This window comes from Heterodontus francisci, chromosome 39 (assembly GCF_036365525.1).
Source record: "Heterodontus francisci isolate sHetFra1 chromosome 39, sHetFra1.hap1, whole genome shotgun sequence".
In the NCBI taxonomy this organism is placed as follows: Eukaryota; Metazoa; Chordata; class Chondrichthyes; order Heterodontiformes; family Heterodontidae; genus Heterodontus; species Heterodontus francisci.
The window spans coordinates 33,933,775-33,959,417 of record NC_090409.1 but is presented as its reverse complement, the minus strand read 5'-3'; the positions used below and the strand labels follow the sequence as shown (position 1 = coordinate 33,959,417).

General features: G+C 42.5%; 1 protein-coding gene across 2 annotated transcripts in view; it reads left to right on the top strand.

Annotated features, from left to right (window-relative positions):
* Positions 1–25,643, top strand: part of LOC137352710 (carcinoembryonic antigen-related cell adhesion molecule 5-like) — a 721,824-nt gene that overhangs the window by 667,222 nt on the left and 28,959 nt on the right. For both annotated transcript variants that reach the window (XM_068018446.1, XM_068018445.1), the window contains 3 exons: positions 1,907–2,027; positions 23,054–23,106; positions 23,366–23,425. In XM_068018446.1, coding sequence (XP_067874547.1) covers positions 1,907–2,027; positions 23,054–23,106; positions 23,366–23,425 — 234 coding nt within the window. The remainder of the gene's footprint in view (positions 1–1,906; positions 2,028–23,053; positions 23,107–23,365; positions 23,426–25,643) is intronic.

Below are 25,643 nucleotides of genomic sequence, written 5' to 3'. Positions count from 1 at the left end.
TATTACCATAGAGGGAGTGCAATGAAGGTTCACCAGACTTTTTCCTGGGATGGCAGGACTGTCCTATGAAGAGAGACTGGGGAAACTAGGCCTGTATTCTCTAGGTTTTCGAAGAATGAGAGGTGATCTAATTGAAACCTACAAAATATTTAAACAGAGTGGATGCAGGTAAGATGTTTTCCCTGGTTGGGGAGTTTAGAACCAGGGGACACAATTTCAAAATAAGGGGGATGCCACTTAGGACAGAGATGGGGAGAAATTTCTTTACTCAGAGGGTTGCGAATCTTTGGAATTCTCTATCCTAGAGGACTATGGAAGCTCAGTCACTGAGTATGTTGAAGCAGAGATTGACAGATTTCGAAAACAAATGACCAGAAGGGGATATGAGGATAGTGTGGGGAAAAGGCATTGAAGTGGATGATCAGCCATGATCATATTGTATGGCGGGGCAGGCTCGATGGTCTGAATGTTCAGCTTGATACTGCATGACATATGACCCAGTGTGGTGTTAAACTAGGTTTTAAGTGTCAGAGGTACTCCTGTAAGCTCCCAAACACTTTACTAAAAACTGAACATAAAATTATGATGTTTTCACAACATAAATACTTCTCCCCACCCCCACTGATGGAATCGGTACATTGAAAATTTAATAGGAAAATTTAATAGTATTATTTTGTGCGTTGTAGAACTCTCGCCCGATCCTGAGATTACCATTCACAATCAGATAGCATAACTCAATTAATACCAGCTATAAATCCATTCTGTAACTACCAGTGCAAACAATGTACATGTGTTTCTGACTATAGCATCCCATTAATATTTATACAATAATGGCATAATATTTAATACTTAATAAACTGTACCACATAGATGGATAACAGTTGGTAGTCATAGAAGAATTATCTGAACTACACTGCATAGTATTTACGGCACTGTAAAAGGCCATTTGTCCCAACAGGACCATGCTTAGATGCCACACATGCCTTCTCCTACCCTCCTTTATCTAGCCCCATCAACATAGCCTGTTCTTTTCTCTTATATAATTAACCAAGACAGGGAGTAGATTTTTTAACTTGCTGCTTAGGCATAGTAGTGGCATAGGGGATTGGTCACCTGTTAAACAAAACCACTCAGCTTTCATTTCCATTGAAGAGTATTCTGATGGTCACCATTAGGAAGTGTCCTCATCCTGGAACAGGCCAATTTAAAAACATCAAACCAGAGACAAGGGAACCAGGAACTCAATGCTACCAGCCAAGCATGCATAATTCTTAACATGCATCGTGTTTTCCCAGACAACTTTGAAATACTACTTTACACTATTTTCACTGTAGACAGCCAGTGACTTTGCTAACACAGCCTCAGGAAGGGAGATCCTCTTCAACATTCCTCCTTGTAGAGAAATGGGGATATTTTGAACAGCAAGCATTCCCCTTGATGTTCTTCATTCATGAATTTCCGATAATCAAATGGCAAAGCAGTAGCCTGCTACACTTTTTAAATAAAAAAGGTGCTGTAGGTTAATTGACTTGTGTACCCCTCTGCCATTCTTAATATTCTTTCATCCTGGTAATTTTCACTTTACTGTATTTCCTACTATGCCCCCTTTAAGTGCCAGAAGTTGTGATCCTTATCTCATGCGAATCCTTAAATCATCTAAATGTGATTTTTGCTATTGGGTTGTGTTCGGCAACCTTGGTAGTGCTATTATTTTGTACAAACAAAAGCTGCAGAGTCTACTTATTGATTGTGGTTTGCAAAATTATTTAATAATGAGTTGATCACATCATTTAGCAATGCAAGATTCAATCATTCATTCTAACTCTTGAAACTGAAGGAATAAAATTACAGAACAAAAATCAATATATGTTTCTTATTATGTCATTATGCTCATTTTTTTTTTCAGATCCAATTTTGAAAGAACCCACCTTGTCTGTTGGAGCCATAATAGGCATAGTGATTGCTGTTGTTGCTGTTATTGTGATCATTGGGATAAGTATATGGCTGATCAAGAGGAAAACAAGCAGGTAAATATATTCTATTCAAATTTTGCACATATCTTTATTTTTTTTCCTATAGACATGTTAACTTGAAATTAAACAGATTATTTACACAAATAATTTTATTTCACATTCCTGATATCTGAATTTGTAAAGCATATTTTCAGTTATTCATCACTGAATTTGTTTCTCATGTTTTAAACACCAGTTAATCTTCTGTCTGCCTTCACTTATTATCAATTGTTCCCCATAATTCTCTTCCCCACCCCCCTATCTCCACCCCCATCTTTTCAAACTAAATTGAGTGGTGGGGCTTTGTGCCCAACTGAGCTTTCTGGGCTCTGCTGACATCAACTTGTGCAGGCACTGAGACTGTATTAGGGTTATTATAGTTCCATTAAATACATGTTTCTACTTTGATCTTAATAAGTCTCATTGTGGAGAGTTTACGTGCTTCTTGTTTTATAGAATCTATATGGTTTCACTTCAGTACTTTGTCATTTATGTCCAGTTTCTCACTTATGATTCAGTTTACTTTTTGTTTCAACTTTTCTTTTACCCCAACACTTAATATGCCAAATCCCTAGTAACGACATCAGCAGGCTGTGGCCAACACTAATAAGAGGCATTTTTTTTTTCAATGAAGGAGTCTACTTGTACAAATGAAAGTGTTGCAAGGATCATAAGTCATTAACCAATATTTCAGGACTTTTGATCTAAAAAAAATATTTATTTCAGATGAATTTAATCCCTTAAGAACATGAGTGACCATTGAGCCTGCTCCACCATTCAGTTAGATCATAGCTTACCTTAACTCCATTTACTCACTTTAGCTCCCTATCCCTCGATACCCGTGCCCAACAAAAATCTATCAACCTCAGTCTTGAAAGCTGCAGTTTTCCCAGCATCCACAGCCTTTTGAGGAAACCATTCCGGATTTCTACTACATTGTATACAAAAACGTGCTTCCTGATTTCCCTCCTAAATGGCTAACTCTAATTTTAGATTATGTCCCCCTCATTCTTGATTTCCCCCATGAGAGGAGATAGGGTAGACACAGAGAAACTATCAAATCCTTTCAACATTTTAAAGACTTCGATCAGATCACCCCCTCAATCTTTTACACTGAAGGGAATATAAGTTAAGGTTATACAACCTGTCCTCATAAATTTAACATTCTCTAAGCCCTGCTATCATTCTGGTGAATCTGCGCTGTACCCATTCCAAGGTCAGTGTATCCTTCCCGTGGTGCAGTGACAAAACTAATCACTGTTCTCCAAATAGGATCTGATCAAGGCTCTTGAAGATGCATTACACCTGTTAATGCTTTTGTTTATTTGTGGTGAAGAATTAGCACTTTTGATCATTTTAGTCTCGTGGATAAATCCTGTAAATTGGAAATATGTTGTTCATCTAACTTGATATAAATCGCCAATGTTTAGTGCCAAGTAGTATCTTGTAAATACTATATCATCTCATTACTGTTAGTGCCTGTAAATAGCTTTAAAAAATAACGGGAAAGTTATTTTTTAAAAGAAAACCTCAAAACCTACTGTATAAGTGATAGGATGAGTACTACTAAAGTGTGTTTTTTTAAAAAATCATTATAATTTATTAAGGACTTTATTTTTATTTAGAGATGCAGCACTGAAACAGGCCCTTCGGCCCACTGAGTCTGTGCCGACCATCAACCGCCCATTTATACTAATCCTACACTAATTCCATATTCCTACCACATCCCCACCTGTCCCTATATTTCCCTACCACCTACCTATACTAGGGGAAATTTATAATGGCCAATTAACCTATCAACCTGCAAGTCTTTGGCATGTGGGAGGAAACTGGAACACCCGGAGGAAACCCACGCAGACACAGGGAGAACTTGCAAACTCCACACAGGCAGTACCCACAATTGAACCTGGGTCGCTGGAGCTGTGAGGCTGCGGTGCTAACCACTGCGCCACTGTGCCTACTTTAGATTGTCGTGGGTAGTGTTTGAAGTAGAACGAGGCTCCTAGTGTAATGAGTATTTTTTAATTAAAGGGACTAAATAAGTAATCTACATGTAAGTCATGGCAGGAGAGCTCGCACCTGTGATATGCTCCCCCCGTGCTATGTGGGAAATCAGGGATGCTTCCAGTGTCCCTGACGACCATGTGTGCAGGAAGTGTATCCATCTGCAGCTACTGGCTACCTGCATTATGGAGCTGGAGCTGCGGGTGGATTCACTGGGGATCATCTGCAATGCTGAGATTGTTGTGGATAGCATGTTTAGCGAAGTGGTCACACCGCAGGCAAATGCTGCAAAGGCAGGAAGGGAACGGATGACCACCAGGTGGAGTAGAGGGAGGCAGGTAATGCAGGAATCCCCTGTGGCCATCCCCCGCCCCCCCCCCTCGAACAGATATACCTCTTTGGATATTGTTGGGGGAGAGACAAGTTCATGGCACCATGGGTGGCTCAGCTTCACAGGAGGGGAGGAAGAAGAGTGGCAGGGCTATAGTGATAGGGGATTCAATCATAAGGGGAACAGCTAGGTGTTTCTGCAGCTGCAAACATGACTCCAGGATGGTATGTTGCCTATGTTGGGCACGGGTATGTTGCTAGGATCAAGGATGTCACAGAGCAGCTGCAGGACATTCTGAAGGGGGAGGGTGAACAGTCAGAGGTCGCTTGGTACCAACGACATAGGTAGAAAGAGGGATGAGGTCTTGCAACAAGAATTTAGGGAGTTAGGTAGCAGATTAAAAAGCAGGACCTTAAAGTTTGTAATCTCTGGATTACTCCTGGTGCCACATACTAGTGAGTATAGGAATAGGAAGATAGAGCAGATTAATGCGTGGCTGAAGAGATAGTGCAGGAGGGAGGGCTTTAGTTTCCAGGATCACTGGGTCTGTTTCTGGTGAAGGTGGGACCTGTACAAGTTGGATGGGTTGCACCTGAACCAGAACGGGACCAACATCCTTGCTGGGAGGTTTGCTAGTGCTGTTTGGGTGGGGGGGGGGGTGTTAAACTAATTTGGCAGGGGGATGGGATACAGAGTGGAGGTACAGTAGGGAGTGATGCACAGTCAAATATAAAAGAGAAACTGAGTCAGTCTGGAAGGCAAAGCAAATATAGACCTGCTAAAGCACAAGCAAATAATGCAAGGCTGGATTGCATCTATTTTAACGCAAGGAGTTTTACAAGTAAAGCAGATGAATTGAGGGCGTAGATTAACACATGGGAATATGATATTATTGCTATCACAGAGACATTATTGAGGGAAGGGCGGGACTGGCAGCTCAATATTCCAGGGTATAGAATCTTCAGGTGTGACAGGGGAGGGTGTAAAAGAGGAGGTGGCATTTCACTGTTGATCAAGAAGTCAATTACTGCAGTAAGGAGGGATAATATATTCGAAGGTTCCTCAAATGAGGCCATATGAGTAGAACTTAAAAACAAAACGGGGACAATCACTTGGCTTGGTGTGTACTACAGGCCTCCAGTCAGGGAGAGATAGAGGAGCAGATATGAAGGCAAATCTTCAAGAAGTGTAAAAATAATAGGGTAATAATAGTAACAACTTCCCCAATATCAACTGGGATAGTCTTAGTGCAAAAGGCTTAAAGGGGACAGAATTCTTAAAGTGCATACAGGAGAGCTTTTTGAGCTAGCACTTAGAAAGTCCTACAAAAGAAGGGGTGGTACTGAAGCTAACCCTGGAGAATGAAGCCAGACAAGTGGTAGAAGTGTCAGTGGGGAGCATTTCAGGGAAAGTGACCATAACTCTGTAACATTTAAGGTAGTTATGGAAAAGGACAAAGAGGGACCGGAAATAAAAGTACTGAATTGGGAGAAGATCGATTTCAATATGATTAAACAGGATCTGACCAGAGTGGACTGGGAGCAGCTACTTGTAGGAAAGTCTACATCAGACCAGTGGGAGTCATTCAAAAAGGAAATATTGAATGTTCAGGGCCAACATGTTCCCGTAAAGGTGAAGGGGAGGACCAACAAGCCCAGAGAACCCTGGATGTCAAGGGATATAGAGGATTGGATAAGGAAGAAAAAGGAGGCTGACTGCAGATTCAGAGCGCTGTAAGTGTAGGGGTGGTACTTAAAAATAGTAATTAGGAGAGCGAAGAGGGGACATGAAAAAACACTGGCAGGAAAGATAAAGGAAGATCCCAAGGCATATTATAAGTATATTAAAGGCAAGAGGATAACCAGGGAAAGAGTAGGGCGCATTAGGGACCAGAGTTGCAGTCTGCGTGTGGAGCCGGAGGACATAGATGAAGTTTTAAATGATTACTCCTCATCTGTGTTCACTATGAAGAAGGACGATGTAGGTGTAGAGATCAGGGAGGGGGAATGTGATATACTTGAACAAATTAGCATTGAAAGGGAGGAAGTATTTAGCTGTTTTAGTGCGCTTAAAAGTGGATAAATCCCCAGGCCCAGAGGAGATGTATCCTGGGCTGTTATGTGAGGCTAGGGAGGAGATAGCTCTGACACAAATTTTCAAATCCTCTCTGGCCACAGGAGAGGTACCAGAGGACTAGAGAACAGCGAATGTGGTACCATTAGTCAAGAAGGGTAGCAGGGATAAACCAGGTAATTACAGGCCAATGAGTCTAACATCAGTGGTAGGGAAACTATTGGAAAAAATTCTGAGTTTTAGGATTAATCTCCACTTGGAGAGGCAGGGGTTAATCAGGGATAGTCAGCATGGCTTTGTCAGGGGGAGATCATGTCTAACAAACTTGATTGAATTTTTTCAGGAGGTAACTAGATGTGTAGATGAAGGTAAGGCAGTTGATGTAGTCCATACAGACTTCAGTAAGGTTTTGATAAGGTCCCGCATGGGAGATTGGTTAAGCAGGTAAGAGTCCATAGGATCCAGGGCAAATTGGATCCAGATAAAAGCAAAGTACTGCAGATGCTGGAAATCTGAAATAAAAACAAGAAATATTGGAAATACTCAGCAAGTCTGGCAGTATCTGTGGAGAGAGAAGCAGAGTTAACGTTTCACGTCAGTGACCCTTCTTCAGAACTAGCAGATATTAGAAATGTGAAAAGTTTTAAGCAAGTAAAGCGGGGGGGGTGGATCCAGAATTGGCTTCGTGGCAGGACGCAGAGAGTGATGGTCGAGGGTTGTTTTTGCGATTGGAAGCCTGCGACCAGTGGTGTACCACAGGGATCGGTGCTGGGACCCTTGTTGTTTGTAGTGTACTTTAATGATTTAGACGTGAATATAAGAGGTACAATCAGTAAGTTGGCAGATGACACGAAAATTGGTGGTGTCGTAAATAGTGAGGAGGAAAGCCTTAGATTACAGGACGATATAGATGGGCTGGTAAGATGGGCAAAGTAGTGGCAAATGGAATTTAATCCTGAGAAGTGTGAGGTGATGCATATTGGAAGGACTAACAAGGCAAGGGAATATACAATGGGTGGTAGACCCTAGGAAGTACAGAGGGTCAGAAGGACCTTGGTGTACCTGTCCATAGATCACGGAAGGCAGCAGCACAGGTAGATAAAGTAGTTAGGAAGGCATATGGGATACTTGCCTTTATTAACCGAGGCGTAGAATATAAGAGCAGGGAGGTTATGATGGAGCTGTATAAAATGCTGGAGTACTGTGTACAGTTCTGGTTACCATACTATAGGAAGGATGTGATTGCATTAGAGAGGGTGCAGAGGAGATTCACCAGGATGTTGCCTGGGATGGAGCATTTCAGCTATAAAGAGAGACTGAAAAGGCTAGGATTGTTTTCCTTAGAGCAGGGAAGGCTGAGGGGGGACATGATTGAGGTATACAAAATTGAGGGGCATTGATAGGATAGATAGTGTGAGAAACGTAGCCCACTTAATAATAATTTACACCAAGTCAAACTCTGAAGAAGTAAGTTTATTTAACGTTCTTGCAAGATCGGGTGTCCAACAAGCAGGCACACCCATCAACATATTCAGTTCATGTTTATACAATACAAATCCATTTGTCCACGCCTTTATTTTACATTATTGGTTATAACATATTATGACACTAACCTATCCTATGGTTGCTACAGTCTCCTCCTCTGTTTACTTCTCCCCCTACTCTAACTTTCTAGCCCCTAACTCTTGTTTTTGTTTTACCTTATTTGGCTCTCCATTATGTGTTTTAACTTGCAGCTGTCAGCCTTTATCTTAGTGGGGCAGTTTCTTATTCACTACATCCTTTGTTCTAACTCTTGCTGTTTCTCTGTTATCTGCCTAAGCACAATTTTTAAGTGATGTACTGTCCCAAGGTCTGTACTTACATACCCTTATCAATTCTCTTTGTCAGTGATGTACTGTCTTAAGGTCTCCACATACCCTTATCAGTTCTCTTTTTCAGTGATTTCATTATGTTGTGCACAAATGACTTCTTGGTAACTTTCCACAAGCTGTAGAAACAACATTTCAGTATTTCTTATTCTCACAATTCCCCCTTTTCTTTTACTTAATCCTTGTTGTTTTCTACATACTGCGGAGGGTTCTCATATGTCCTCTCAAATCCCCTGAGCATTATTTCAGCCGCCTTTTCAATGTCTGTATTTCCGTTGATACTATCCACTTTGTCATTACCTAACAGGTATATACTTTCTTCCTGGCCTCTTTGTATTGACATCTGCTTCGTCAAAGCTGTCTCAATCAATTGCTGAGTCAGCCCTCTTGCACAAGGAATAATACAACACCCGATGGCTGTTAGTATTCCGACAACCATGATCAAGGAGGTAAAAACCGAGATTATCATGCCTTTCCATGTTCCAAACCAGGATTCAAGCCACCCCGTCAGGGAAGTGTCTGCTCCTAAATTTTCGACCATCTCCTCTGCTAAAGTTGTTAACCCTTGCAGTGCTCGGGTGATTGAACCATCGGGTGCTGTGTTATTTGGGATAAATGTGCAACATTTCCCTCCTAACATTATACACACGCCTCCTTTTTCTGCTAAGATCATATCTAGAGCCAGTCGATTTTCCCAAGCCATTCTACTAGTGGCATCTAATTGTTCAGCTATACCTTTTACCGCATCTCTAGTATAATTTATAAATCTTTGTTGGTTGTAATAAATATAATTTATCCAATCTACATTTTTGTTAATAGTGACCCACCAAAACAAAGACTCGAAACCGGCGGTTATTTGGTTTCGGGCCTTGAATTCATCAGGTACCCCTCTTGGGACCCCTATGAAATCCATGTATACCTGGTCGTCAAAAGAGTTCGCTATCGCTTCCCTTTTACCCCTTTCCCTCGTTATTATCTTTTGTTTCTCAAATGCCAAGGTGAATGGTATTGCCAATTGAACAATTGCGCACGTCCCCTTCCACTGGGAGGGTAGGGTCTGTCTCAGGATTTTTCCTCCGCAATACCACCATAAATCCGCTCTGGGGACATTCAATGATGATTAGTTCCCTCCCCTGACTCTTCCAGTTACGTCCTCAGTCTCTATGCATGACTTCAACTCTCCCATATTTCTGGTTAGCTCCGCACCGTGTCGATGTACGCATGATGTGTGATTCACACCGGTGGCTAAAAATGAAGGGGGAGTCCTTGAATCTTCTTTCTCTAGGGGAGGGAACATTATTGACAAGGATATGCAAGTTTGAATACCCCAAGCCGTCTTATCCTGATATAGGGCTAACATGCATTCCATGCCCTTTCGGTCACGCTCCCACCCCAGCGGGAAAGGTACTACTTGAGCTATCGGTCTACCAGATGCACAAGCATAGCAATTGTTATTGTTCAAACTTTTTACAGGTAATTTTATCCATTCTACCCAGGCATTTGTGTCCCCGTAACTGGTTTCTATCTCAATCGTCTTTCTCAGGTCCTTTACCTCTATTATTTTTACTATGTTAGGATCGTTATGAGAGGTCCCTTTTAGTTTGTTAGATGGTTTACCAGTCTTATCTATTGTTACCTGAAAACAACATTTTAATTCACCTTTCTTTTTCCCTTCTCTAACTGTTACTCCAAACACCTTGTTGTCTAATTGGAAGTGGGTAACACAAAAACATCCAACCCATTTTATTTCCTGGCTACTTTTGAAAAGAAAGAGAGAAGGCACACAATATTACAGACAGTATTTCCGCGCTCGCGCCGTTATATTAAAAAAAATTTGTTACTCAAAGTCTTTTTAGCTTTATTTTCAATGGTTCTTCTGTTAATTCGGTTGTCCAAGTTCCTTCCTCGGCCGGGGGTTGTACCGGCCCCTTGATTCTTGTGTAGTGGGTCCAACCTCTTTCTGCCGTTCTTATGGCTGTTTCAGTGGTTAGGAGAGTCTGGTATGGTCTTTCCCAGTTCAGTTGTAGTTTAGTCTCTTTCCACGATTTCACCAGAACCCAATCTCCTGGTTGGATCTTGTGCACTGCAAATTCGAGAGGTGGTGTCTGTGCTAACAGGCCTTGCTTCCTGAGGAATGACAATGAGGAAGACAACGCCAGTATATAGTTCTTTAGAAACGAATCTTTAGTTTCTAAGGTTGGCATCTCGCCCCTGGTTCCCATATAGGGTACTCCGAATAGCATTTCATAGGGGGACAGTCCCACATCTTTTCTAGGGGCTGTCCGAATTCTGAGTATCGCTATAGGTAAACATTTTGTCCAGGGTAACCTTGTTTCAAGTATCAGTTTGGACAGGTGTTTCTTTAAGGTCTGATTCATTCTTTCCACCCGCCCTGAAGAGGGAGGGTGCCAAGGGGTATGGAAGTCCCATTGGATTCCCAATCCCCTAACTATTTCTTGCAATAGCTTCGAGGTAAAATGACTTCCTTGGTCTGAAGTGCTGTGGCTGCCACAGCTTGTACACACTCTGGCCATCCCTTTTAGCTATTTCATTGTGGTTTCTGCCACTTAAAATCAAAGCTCAGCAAAGCTACCATTCCTAACTTGGCTATGTTTCCCATTAAGCATTGTGCCATGCCTAAAAGCAAATATAAAAAAACTCAGCAACTGCTGAATCAGAAGGGTAGGCTGAGCCACCCTCTAACAAGGGGGCGTGTATTAGCCTCGTCGGTATGTTTTTCATTCTAACTTTGTCATGTCTGGGTGATAAGAAGAGTGCTGTTGAAGTATAATGTCTCTCTCTCTCTCTCTCTCTCTCTCTCGCTGTACCAGCTGCAAGGCCAAGCTGCCTCTGCAGCCCTAAAGTTATGAAGTCATTTCTGATAAGCTGTCCCTCCCTACAGCACTGAAGCTAGCTTGTTAGCAGTACATGACTGATTAATTGTTTCAGGGTAGGCTGAGCCACCCTCTAACAAGGGGGCGTGTATTAGCCTGGTCGGTATGTTTTTCATTCTAGCCTTTCCCTAGGATTGTCATGTCTGGGTGATAAGAAGAGTGCTGTTGAAGTATAATGTCTCTCTCTCTCTCTCTCGCTGTACCAGCTGCAAGGCCAAGTTGCCTCTGCAGCCCTGAAGTTATGAAGTCAGCTTCCTTGTTAGCAATACATGACTGATTAATTGTTTCATCTTAAATGTCCCCATGTAACTCTGTTCTTAAAAATTCTAAAATCTAAATTCTGTTCTCACAGTCCCCCTTTGATTCTTCAAAACATTTAAAAAAATCAATCCCTTGATCCCACCTAGGTGCCTTTAATGGTCTCTATTTGTCTAGAAACAGCCTTCAACACCCAGAGGGGTCGCACTCAATATGTCGCCTGCTTGTGCCATAAGAGGGGCCTGCGGTAACTCTGTAAAGGCATACGTTTTGCAGGGGCTTCAACTACTTGTTTACAACAATGCCTTTTACTATCAAATTTCTAAGGTCTTTCATCTGGCCCCTATGGCCGATATTATTGTTCTGCCACTGCGGGTCTTGATTAGGGTATTTTTGTTCAGCTGGTTCGTTTCCCCCTACCCCGGGAGGGTTTTCTCTTTCCCAAATTTTCAGGGGTCTTCTACGAGGACTTTCATTTCCTTTTTAAACACTCTTACCTCTCCTGACGTTAATGGTGCACTAACAAATCCAATTTCATTATTTCCTATTGGTACCTTTCTCAAGGGCATCATTGTCTTGGGAGACTCTCTGTCTCTATCGTCGTCGTTATCGTCGGGTTTAGGGGTGGTCCTTCTTGCTGTCCTTAGATCATATTTGGGTCTTTTTCTCCTTGGTTTTTGACTCTAAATCCCAATACTCCAACATCCGTCCCAATGGACTTTCTGGAGGGATGTTGCCGGCAGACCTTCCTTGTCTCCCATCGTCTTCCTTTTTAGACGATTTATTTCCCAAGGTTAACTGAAGGGTCTTGTACCCTACGGTATTCACCTCCTAGCTGAAGGGTCTTATACCTTACAGTATTCACCTCCTAACTGAAGGGTCTTGTACCCTACGGTATTCACCTCCTAGCTGAAGGGTCTTATACCTTACGGTATTCATCTCCTAACTGAAGGGTCTTATACCACACAGTACTCACCTCCTAGCTGAAGGGTCTTATACTGCCCCACAGTATTCACCTCCTAACTGAAGGGTCTTGTACCCTACGGTATTCACCTCCTAGCTGAAGGGTCTTATACCTTACGGTATTCACCTCCTAACTGAAGGGTCTTATACCCTACGGTACTCACCTCCTAGCTGAAGGGTCTTATACTGCCCCACAGTATTCACCTCCTAACTGAAGGGTCTTGTACCCTACGGTATTCACCTCCTAGCTGAAGGGTCTTATACCTTACGGTATTCACCTCCTAACTGAAGGGTCTTATACCCTACGGTACTCACCTCCTAGCTGAAGGGTCTTATACTGCCCCACAGTATTCACCTCCTAACTGAAGGGTCTTGTACCCTACGGTATTCACCTCTTAGCTGAAGGGTCTTATACCTTACGGTATTCACCTCCTAACTGAAGGGTCTTATACCCTACGGTACTCACCTCCTAGCTGAAGGGTCTTATACTGCCCCACAGTATTCACCTCCTAACTGAAGGGTCTTGTACCCTACGGTATTCACCTCTTAGCTGAAGGGTCTTATACCTTACGGTATTCACCTCCTAACTGAAGGGTCTTATACCCTACGGTACTCACCTCCTAGCTGAAGGGTCTTATACTGCCCCACAGTATTCACCTCCTAACTGAAGGGTCTTGTACCCTACAGTACTCACCTCCTAGCTGAAGGGTCTTATACTGCAGTACTGAGAAGGTCTTATCCTACAGTTAACCAGTATTCACCTCCTAACTGAAGGGTCTTATACCTTACGGTATTCACCTCCTAGCTGAAGGGTCTTATACTGCCCCACAGTATTCACCTCCTAACTGAAGGATCTTGTACCCTGCGGTATTCACCTCCTAGCTGAAGGGTCTTATACCTTACGGTATTCACCTCCTAACTGAAGGGTCTTATACCATACAGTACTCACCTCCTAGCTGAAGGGTCTTATACTGCAGGACTGTAAAATTCACTCCTCAAGGCCTTTTAGTACTTAGAAGGTCTTATCCTACAGTTAACCATAAGTCACCAAGATAATACTTAAAAGTCGTTTTTCTTACCTTGGTCCGTGCACGGAGTTGCCTGACTTCACGTGTGTACCTGCCGCACTAAATACTCGTTCAGAGTGACTTCCCTAGGATCATTTTCAGTCGATTACTCGGGTCTGCTACCAACGACAGAAACGAGACCGTTTTTAAATTAACGGGACGCGTCTTCTCGTCTGTCGTCGGCCGCGGTCCCGGCAATGATGAAGAGATCCCGGACGAGCCCCCAATTGTGAGAAACGTAGCCCACTTAATAATAATTTACACCAAGTCAAACTCTGAAGAAGTAAGTTTATTTAACGTTCTTGCAAGATCGGGTGTCCAACAAGCAGGCACACCCATCAACATATTCAGTTCATGTTTATACAATACAAATCCATTTGTCCACGCCTTTATTTTACATTATTGGTTATAACATATTATGACACTAACCTATCCTATGGTTGCTACAGTCTCCTCCTCTGTTTACTTCTCCCCCTACTCTAACTTTCTAGCCCCTAACTCTTGTTTTTGTTTTACCTTATTTGGCTCTCCATTATGTGTTTTAACTTGCAGCTGTCAGCCTTTATCTTAGTGGGGCAGTTTCTTATTCACTACATACTTTGTTCTAACTCTTGCTGTTTCTCTGTTATCTGCCTAAGCACAATTTTTAAGTGATGTACTGTCCCAAGGTCTGTACTTACATACCCTTATCAATTCTCTTTGTCAGTGATGTACTGTCTTAAGGTCTCCACATACCCTTATCAGTTCTCTTTTTCAGTGATTTCATTATGTTGTGCACAAATGACTTCTTGGTAACTTTCCACAAGCTGTAGAAACAACATTTCAGTATTTCTTATTCTCACAATAGGAAGAAACCTTTTCCCTTAGCGGAGGGATCGATAACCAGGGGGCATAGATTTAAGCTAAAGGGCAGGAGATTTAGAGGGATTTGAGGAAAACATTTTTTACCCAGAGGGTAGTTGGAATCTGGAAGACACTACCTGAAGTGGTGGTAGAGGCAGGAACCCTCACAACGTTTAAGAAGTATTTAGATGTGTACTTGAAATGCCATAGCTTACAAGGCTACGGGCTAAGTGCAGAAAATGGGATTAGACTGGATGGGTGCTTGATGGTCAGCACAGACGCATTGGGCCGAAGGGCCTGTTTCTGTGCTGTATAACTCTATGACACTAAGGCTACGGGCCAAGTGCTGGAAAATGGGATTAAAATAGATTGGTACTTGATGGCCAGCACAGACATGATGGGCTGAAGGGCCTGTTTCTGTGCTGTATAATTCTGACTTTATGACTCTATGACTGTTGGGGCTGGTCAGGAATTCGGATGCTCAAAATGCAGTAAAATATATTTGGAGAGATCACATTAAAAATGTAGCTTTCCCAAATTTAAAGAAACTGGGGCATCGAGATGTAAAAAGGAAACTATAAATAGGAGTAGGCTATTCAGCTCCTTCAGCCGATTCCACCATTCAATCAGATTTAGCTGATTCTATTTACTTGCCTGTGAGCAACAGTCCAAACAGTAATGCTAACCTGTGTGTTGGAGAATGAGATTACAAGTTCCTGTTGTCACAGACTCTGTAGCAACAACAATATTCCAAGGAGAATATCGCCAAGGCCAGAGTGTCTTAACTTGGACTGATGCAAGTCGAGAGGATGTTTCCACTGGCAGGTGAAGCTAGGACAAGAGGGCATAGCCTCAAGATTAGAGGGAGCAGATTTAGGACTGAATTAAGAAGGAACTTCTTCACCCAGAGGGTTGTTAATCTATGGAATTCCTTGCCCAGTGAAGTAGTTGATGCTTCTTCAGTAAACGTTTTTAAAGCTAAGGTAGATATCTTTTTGAACAATAAAAGAATTAAGGGATACGGTGAGAGTGCGAGTAAGTGGATCTGAGTCCACGAAAAGATCAGCCATGATCTTATTGAATGGCGGAGCAGGCTCGAGGGGCCGGATGGCCTACTCCTGCTCCTAGTTCTTATGATCTATAAGAATTCCAGGAAGACAAATACTGAACTATGTCAAATGCTAGCAGGCCTTTAACATCTCCTCTTTGGCCAGAAGTGCTCTGCTTCCATCTGGAGCGATCCTGACATTTTTTGCCACTGACTATTTCATCAAAGGAGCTTATTAACATTTGCAGAGATGGAGACAGTTTGGCACCATTACATGCATTTTGTAAGACTGAGATATCACTGACTGCAAACATGTAGGTCATTGCAAAATAATTATCTTGCCTGATTAGTAGTACAGAAGATACAGAACACAAAAAATGCAGCTAATTAGTACAATAGCCTAAATCTAGCACCAATACTTCCAATCTAATAATTATATATGTCTCATACACAACAAAAAACCTTGCACATTTATATACAACTCCTGAGAATACTGAACCAATTTTGTAGTACCTGTCTACTACAGAGATATGCATCTGAACAGGAGCAAGCACCAATATCTTTTTGTCCTGAAATATCATACTTTCATTTTTATTGAGTTCAACATGCTTATTTTCTAAGCCATCCTTATTAAAACTCCAGATTTAACGCAAAGCTATTTGAATATACACACAATATAGTTCAGCAGTATTTGTGCTGGTTGACCTTTTTGGAAGCCTATTTAAATTGGAACCAAGGAACCTCCTCTGTGGATACAAGGGTTCTAAAATGGCTTTTGCAGGAATCTGTATGATGTATACAATGTTTGCAGTACAATGTTTGAGTCAGACATTTTTCCATATTTGACTGTCACAGAAAGGATTTGCAAATGAATTATCTTTAACTATTTGTGTCTTAAGCCAATGATTGATTTTGCACAAGTTTAAAGATCACAAACTGAAACCTACCAGATGGAGAGGTTGAGGCGAGGAGCAAAGATGCAATTAAGGGGAAGTGAAGTAAGTACATAAGGCAGGAAGAAATAAAAGGATGTGCTAATAGGCTAAGATGAAGAAAGGTGGGAAATTGTTCGTGTAGAACACAAACAGCAATATAGACCTATTTATATGCTGTAAATTCTATGTAATTCTGTGAAGCCATTTAGAGAAATGGTTCACTTTTTAATGGAAAATATAGACTAAAGCCAGATGATCCCTGAAATTGATGTCGGGTCAGGATCCCGACATCACCCCACCCTCTTCTGGGTTTCTCCAGGGCGGGTTCTGAGGCCAGTGAGAAACTTCTTGCATCAGGCAGGAAACCAATCAAGGAAATTAAGAGCTTCTTTAACCCTGGATTCTGACTTTCCCAGCCAGGGCACTTGTTTCCCAACCTTTCAGCAACTGACCTGGGTCACTGAGGCAAGTGCACTGTGGGAAGAGCTTCTTCATTGAAACTGACAAGCTGGGAAGGCTTTGATCAGTCAGACTTTAGAGTTCCAGGCATAGCCAGGTGAGAGGCTGCTGTTCAAAGTACTTCTTCTCTCAGTGAGTGCTTTCACTGCTTGACTGGTGATTTGTCAATTTTATGGAAGGCACTTCACCTGTCTGGCACTTCACTCACCTTCAGCTTCATTTCCCTGCTCCACCCTGCACTTCTGATGAGGGGCAAGAGCAGAAGCAACACCATTGCCTACAGCACCAACAGTAGCAGGCACAACACCAGCAGCAGCACCAACTGCCTTCTCCTCAGCTTCTTTCCCCTCCAAAGGGCAGAGGGAATGGATCCAGCTAGAATGAAGCGAAACCCCCAACATGGAGTCTGCAGGTAAAGGTCTTGCAACATGCCTGAACACCAGAACACCAGGAATCTTGGACTGTCACTGCTCTCCTCCTTCAAGGAGAGAAAGCAGAGAGGTGTGAGTAATCGTAATGGCTTGTTTGCAGAGGAGGGAAGGGCAACATTTGTGGAGGGTGACTGCAAGAAATGGGTGTGAAATGGCAATAGGCTGAGGGTGAAGGTGAATATTGGATGTACAGATGGCGATGTGAGATGCCTGGAGAGATAGAAATGAGTGGAAGTACAAGGGGTGTTGTGTTGTGCTGTGCAGGAGAATGCTGGGCAAGTTAGAGTGTGGAACTTGGCACCTGAAAGTGTTGTGTCACTCATCTGTCATGCTCTCCTTATGTCCTGGATCCTCTTGGTGCACTGTCTCTAGGTGGGATGGACTGTACATCTGTACATCTGCTGTTGACTTCCTCAGTCACTTCCATCCACTCCTGCTTGGTTGGAGAGGTTGTCCTCTCCCTCCTATCCTTGGGAGAGCTCACCTCACTGCAGCCCCTCAGATCCCACAAGAAGACCTTCAGCTAAGAGTGAGAGAGACCCAGGAAGCAGCCTTCCCACATCTCCTCTCCATTCGTGTGGTTGCTATAGTCTGAAAAATTCAAGTGCTGGTGAGCCCTTATAACTCATGCTGTGGTCTCTTTAATTAGAAATCCTTGCATTAACAGATGGATGCATCATCCTGCTTGTCCTTCCCTGATTGGTCAGGGAACTAGTATTTGGCACATATCAGGAATATCAACCTTTTGTACTCTGATTGCTCCCCCTGCCAAACCTTCACGGGCTTGATTCCCATGTATACCTACACTTTAACTTTTTCTGGTCAGTCTTCTGATTGTGAATGGCTCTAGGCTTTATGTAAACGGGTATGATATAGTCAGGATTACGGAGACATGGCTGCAAGGTGACCAGGGATGGGAAATGAACATCCAGGGATATTCAGTATTTAGGAAGGGCAGACAAAAAGCAAAAGGCAGTGGAGTTGCATTGCTGGTTAAAGAGGAAATTAACGCAATAGTGAGGAAAGATATTAGCTCTGACGATGTGGAATCTGTATGGGTAGAGCTGAGAAACACTAACGGGCAAAAAATGTTAGTGGGGGTTGTATATAGACCCCCAAACTGTAGTGGTGATGTTGGGAATGGCATTAAGCAGGAAATTAGAGATGCATGCTATAAAGGAACATCTGTAATTATGGATAAGTTTAATCTGCATATGGATTCGGCAAATCAAATTAGTCACAAGACCATAGAGGAGGAATTCTTGCAGTGTATATGGGATGATTTTCTGGACCAATACGTTGAGGAACCAACTGGAGAACAGGCCATCCTAGACTGGGTATTGTGCAATGAGAGAGGAAGAATTGACCATCTAGTGGTGCGAGACCCCTTGGGGACGAGCAACCAAAATATGATAGAATTCTTCATCAAGATGGAGAGTGACATAGTTGTTTCTGAGACTAGGATCCTGAATCTTAGTAAAGGAAACTACGAAGGTATGAGGCGCGAGTTGGCCATGACGGATTGGGAAACGTTACTGAAAGGGATGACGGTGGATAGGCAATGGCAAACATTTAAAGAGCACATGGATGAACTGCAACAATTGTTTATCCCTGTCTAGCGCAAAAGTAAAACGGGAAAGGTAACCATAGCTTACAAGGGAAGTTAGAGATAGCATGAGATCCAAGGAAGAGGCATATAAATTTGCCAGGAAAAACAACAGACCTGAGGATTGGGAGCAGTTTAGAATTCAGCAAAGGAGGACCAAGGGATTGATTAAGAAGGGGAAAATAGAGTACGAGAGCAAGCTTGTGAGGAACATAAAAACTGACTGTAAAAGTTTCTATAGGTATGCGATGAGAAAAAGATTGGTGAAGACAAATGTAGGTCCCTTACAGTCAGAAACAGGGGAATTTATTATGGGGAATAAAGAAATGCTGACCAACTAAATGCATACTTTGGTTCTGTCTTCACAAAGGAGGACACAAATATCATACCAGAAATGTTGGGGAACACAAGGCTTAGTGAGAAAGAGGAACTGGAAGAAATCAGTATTAGTAGAGAAATGGTGTTGGGGAAATTGATGGGATTGAAGGCCGATAAATCCCCAGGACCTCATGGTATGCATCCAAGAGTACTTAAGGAAGTGGCCCTGGAAATAGTGGATGCATTGGTGGTCAACTTCCAAGATTCTATAGACTCTAGAACAGTTCCGACAGATTGGAGGGTAGCTAATGTAACCCTACTATTTAAAAAGGGAGGTAGAGAGAAAGCAGGAAATTATAGACCAGTCAGCCTGATGTCGGTAGTGGGGAAAATTCTGGAGTCCATTATCAAAGATTTTTCAGCAGAGCACTTAGAGAACAGTGGTAGAATCGGACAGAGTCAGCATGGATTTACGAAAGGGAAATCATGCTTGACAAATCTACTAGAATTCTTTGAAGATGTAACTAGTAGAGTTGATGAGGGGGAGCCAGTGGATGTGACTTTCAGAAGGCTTTCGACAAAGTCCCACAGAAGAGATGAGCGTATAAAATTAAAGCGCATGGCATTGGGGGCAGTGTATTGCAATGGATAGAAAATTGGTTGGCGGACAGGAAGCAAAGAGTAGGGATAAATGGGTCTTTTTCCGAATGGCAGGCAGTGACTAGTCGGGTACTGCAGGGGTCGGTACTAGGACCCCAGCTATTCACAATATACATTAATGATTTAGATTAGGGAACTAAATGTAATATCTCCAAATTTACAGATGACACAAAACTGGGTGGGAGGGTGAGTTGTGAGGAGGATGCAGAGAGGCTTCAGGGTGATTTGGACAAGTTGAGTGAGTGGGCTAATGCATGGCAGATGCAGTATAATGTGGATAAATGTGAGGTTATCCACTTTGGTTGCAAAAACAGGAAGGCAGATTATTATCTGAACGGCTATAAACTGAGAGAGGGGAATATGCAGCGAGACCTGGGTGTTATCGTACACCAGTCGCTGAAGGTAAGCATGCAGGTGCAACAGGCGGTAAAAAAGGCAAATGGTATGTTGGCCTTCATAGCGAGAGGATTCGAGTACAGGAGCAGGGATGTCTTGCTGCAATTATACAGGGCCTTGGTGAGGCCACACCTGGAATATTGTGTGCAGTTTTGGTGTCCTTATCTGAGGAAGGATGTTCTTGCTACAGAGGGAGTGCAGCGAAAGTTTACCAGACTGATTCCTGGGATGGCGGGACTGACGGATGAGGAGAGATTGAGTCGGTTAGGATTATATTCGCTGGAGTTCAGAAGAGTGATGGGGATCTCATAGAAACCTATAAAATTCAAACAGGACTTGACAGGGCAGATGCAGGAAGGATGTTCCTGATGGTGGGGGATTCCAGAACCAGGGGTCATAGTCTAAGGATACGGGGTAAACCTTTCAGGACTGAGATGAGGAGAAATTTCTTCACCCAGAGAGTGGTGAGCCTGTGGAATTCACTACCACAGAAAGCAGTTGATGCCAAAACATTGTATGTTTTCAAGAAGGAGTTAGATATAGCTCTTGGGTCTAAAGGGATCAAAGGGTATGGGGTGAAAGCTGGAACAGGTTACTGAGTTGGATGATCAGCCATGATCATAATGAATGGCAGAACAGGCTCGAAGGGCCGACTGGCCTACTCATGCTCTATTTTCTATGTTTCTATGTAAGTCACTGGAACTGAATAGCGGGCAGGTTGTATAACAAGGGTCAGATGTGATATTGCCTGTTTGCACTGATGCCTTAGACGAATTCCTTCCTCTAGGAGCTATGAATGAGCAAAGAGATTTAGCTATGTACACAAATCACTAAAATATTGTATAGGTATAGAAAAACGAAAAAGGTGAATGTGATGTTAGTCTTTAGCTTAAAGGTGTTGAAATAGATATTATTTTAAAAAACTATTCACTCAGTGCATCTATTCTTGGACAAGCTGGAGAAATTATGCTTCAGTTGCCTAGAGCTTTGGTCAGACCTTGCATGGAGGATTGCTTTCAGTTTTTTTCCATTGGATACAGGGCAGATATATTAGTCTTGGAAAACGTAAAGCACAGGTTCACCAGAAAATGCCAAGGCTAAAAGAATTAAATTTTGAGAATAAGTTGCATAAATTTGGCTTGGATTCCCTTGATATTTGTAGGTTAGGGGATGATCTATTCAAGGTCTGGTAAATGATAAAGGGGTTTGATAGGCGGATGCAGAGAAATTATATTCTCTGTGGGAGAATCAATAACATGGAGTGTAATCTTAAAATTAGAGTAAGGCCATTTAGGAGAGAAATTAGGAAGCACTTTTTTCACACAAAGGGTAGTGGAAATTCAGAACTCATTCACCCAAAAGGCTGTAAATGCTGGGTCAATTGGAGCTTTCATGACTGAGATTAGTATGTTGTTGTTAGGTAAGGGTGTCGGGGTAAATGAAACCAACAAGGGTAAATGGAGTCGAGGTAGAGATCAGCAATTATCGAACTGAATGACAGAACAGGGTCCAGCGAATGAATGGCCTACTGCTGTTTCTATGTTCCTACGAGGAATAGGTTCCTATGAGGAATAGGAACATACACTTTTTGGAATGACAATGAAGATTTTTTTTTTAAACATAATGGCCTGGAAATTGGTAAGGTCCAAAAATGAAAACTGGAATCGCAATGCGTGATCAACCCACACCTGTTCCTTCCAATGCAGGCACTACTTGAACTTTGCACTGCTTGCTAATTTACATAATTACAGTGTGCAGCCCAGCAATGAGCGCACTTCTATGTGGCTGCATGCCCAACCTGCACCCCTTAAAGGAGAGGTGCAGTGTGATGAGTGTAGGTACTGGAATTCATTGCAGAAGTGACTTTGGCCTGGGAAAGACACAGGGATGGCACAACATGCCGGACAGTGGACTCCAAGGTTTTGCACTGCTGCATTAGTGGCTTTAGTGTCGGAGGAGGAGAGGAGACAGGTCCTATTTCCACAGGGGTCCAGGAGGACCTCCAGACAGACACTGCAAAGGCAGTGGGAGCAGATGGAAGTGAATGTCAGTGCCAGCAGAGCACCCCAAGGACCTGGACAGTGTGCCATACGATGTTTAGTGACCTCACACAAGTGGCCAAGGGCATTGAATGCATCGTCAAATACCATATCCCACCAACTGCACCATTAGCCTCACATATCCCAATGCATCACACCCCCATCTTTTACCTACAAAATATCTCTATCAGTTATGACTCATACCAGCCATTCATATGCTCACCTCACCCTCACACACTTTCCACTGTTTCTAGTTTCACACCCACGTCTCACAGCTTGCACATGCTATTCAACCATGACAGCCAAATCACCCAAACACATTGCACCACATTCACTAGCACACCTCTCTCTCTCGCTCTCTCTCTCTCTCTCGCTCTCTCTGTCAGGACAAGGAGATACAAGCTACTGCACCCACATCTGGGAGCAAAATATTATTCTACCTATAACTATAGTTGCTTGACCTTGACTCCATTTAGCAACACCCTGAAATGGCAGTGTGTTTGTCATCTGTCCATAACCAGAAACAGCTACATCTACTATCACTGAATTGCAGATAATGATGATGCATTTCTCAGTTACCTGTCACCATTACTTGAAGTATTTAGCTTCAACAATATTTTTGGACTCTTTATACATATAACATATACGTTAGAAAGATCTGCCTCTGTGTTAATGAACTTTTAATGCTAGTCAGCAAAATCTAACAGTTCTCATTAATATTGAGGATATTACTAAATATAACATTTAACTTGGTTGTGAATCATATACTTAGTGAATGTAAATTACAAAATATAACATTTTGCTGCGAAACCTACAAGCCGATCTGTTGTGTAATATTCATTTAGGGCAAAAGGTGGATCACAACAAAATGAAATCAAAATGGCTTCGCCAGGAAACAGTAAGTAAAATAGTTTAGCATTCACCACATCGCTATGCCAGTGCAATTCTTATTGATTGAAGTGTTTTAAATTACTTCAATAACGCTTTTTTAACACATTTCTGCACCTGAATAACAGAAACTAATGCATTAACTATATCATGCTTTGCAAATAAATTACTCGCATATTACTATCAGTTGATAACAAAAGTTGATGTCATCTTGGCAAAATTTGGCAACGGCACATGTTTAGCTGAAAGCTCTATTATATATTTCAAAGCAGCCCCTTCGTCACAAACAGAATATGCAGCAGTTGAAAGAAAACAGCCCTACATTCAAAGTAAGTACATTCGAATCAAAGTGTCTTTATTTTCCTAATTTATACTCCCTACTTCTTCATAATAAGGTTAATATGATGACTCCCATCATGCACATACTTTGCATTTCTTATCCCATCTTCAGAGTGTGAACTAGTATTGAAAAGACATCACGATTGCTCAGTTGAACTAATATTTTTACTGTAGGCACTCAGCAGACAAGGGTGTGGAATTCTTACTGAAGCAAGAAGTATTTTTATTAATCATGCATTATTTGTGGTTGCATCATTATAACATTCATAGTTGCAATATTGCTCATCTGAAAATAAGGTTGCATCTGTATTCTGATTCATTGTTTTGTTGGATCCTATATTGTTTGATTTGAGCTCTTTCTATCCCAGTTCATTTTGCCAACAAATTTCTGTTTGGGTTCGCAGATAATGGAGCCGAAATTGGTCCAAGCAATAGAATCATAGAATGGTTGCAGTGCAGAAGGAGGCCATTCAGTCCATCATGTCCATGCTTGCTTTGTGGAAGAGCAACTCAGCTAGTCCCAGTCCTCTGCCCTTTCCCCATAGCCCTGAAAATTTTCTCTCTTCAGGTGCTTATTCAGTTCCCTTTTGAAAGCCACGGTTGAATCTGCCTTCACCACACTCACTCAGATAGTGCATTCCAGTTCCTAACCACTCACAGCCTGAAAAAATTTCTTCCTTTAAATCTGTGCCCTCTTGTTCATCCCTTCCACCAATGGGAACAGTTTCTTTCTATCTACTCGATCTCGATCCCTCATAATTTTGAACACATCCTCTCAACCTTCTCTTCTCTAAGGAGAACAACCCCAGCTTCTCCAATCAGTCCATATTACTGAAGTCCCTGATCTCTGAAGCCATTCTTCATGTCCCTCCTAAAGTGCGGTGCCCAGAATTAGATACAGCGGCCTGAATTTTACGCTACCCCAGCGAGCCGGATGGTGGCCGGGGATGGGTGGTAGTGTAAAATGGAGCGGAAGGCTCTGGGAGGCCTTCCCGACCTGCTGCCGCTCCGCCCCATTTTACGTAGGGTGGGGGGGGGGGGGGGGGCGGAAAACGGGCTGCCCGCCCCAGGTCAATCAGGGCCATTAAGTTGCCACTTAAGGGCCTTCGCCTGCCTCCATGGGGATTTTACCCATGGCAAGCGGGTGTCCTGGAGCCGGGAAAGGCCGCCCGATGAAAGCTGACGGCCTCTATGCGCCCCGGTGGGGGAGATGGGGCCCTGACAAATGCACACAGGGTGCCCGATTGAGGGCCGCCCCCGCTTCCCCAACTACCCCCAGGACCCAAGACGCCGCCTTCCCCCTCAAACGACCACCCTTGCCTTGCCGGGACATAACATGGTGAATTAGCAGCTTGTTTTACACCATGCCTGTTTTTTTCCCCATTAACTTGAATTTCAAAAGGATCAGTGATAGTATGTTAATTCTCTATTAACTGTATAATACTTCTCACTTCGGAACAGTTTCGCAAAATACTACAGAAGCTTATCACAGGGGTGTACAAACTGGAGAATCGTGCCAGTGCTACATCTGTAGTTTTGATTGTATAGGAAAATAAATAAAGTGGTGTTCAACACCAGAAAGTGTGTTATGGAAGGATAATGCTGGAGCCTATCTTTACTCAATTTTACATTTATTGTGCAGAGTAAATGGATTACAAACATGTAGCTCCTCACTTAAAACCCTCCACCAGTCTGAGAATGTCTGCTTATAAGTGTTCAAGTAAGACCCCAATTAACACCCTTCATCAAGAAGTGATTCCCATAGGTCACTCTGTTCCTGAACCAATGTGCCATTGGGGCAGATATATTTTTTTTGAATAGCAATGCACTCATTCGTTTTTAAGCACCTTTCCGAGCTATTGGCAATGGTAGATCAGTCAGACATGGTCAAGAGGATAAATTAAAGCAATATAAGTGTATTTTCCATGAGTCTTTTACATTCTACAAGCCATAATCTGCTATATGCATTCCTCATAAGAACAATGTCCATTCAGTTCCTCTTTGCACCAGGGACTTCCAAATTTTCTGTGCCAGGATGGCATGATCTAATAGCCACCAAGATTAGTTGGCAGCTTTTGGTGTTGCTTGGAAAAAAGCATTTGCATTGCTTTGATGCATCTTTATAAGGCTTTCCATATAGCAGCTTGTGCAACCTGTAACTGTATTTGTATAACACGCACTATGACAGCCACCAGTGCCTGTGTGACA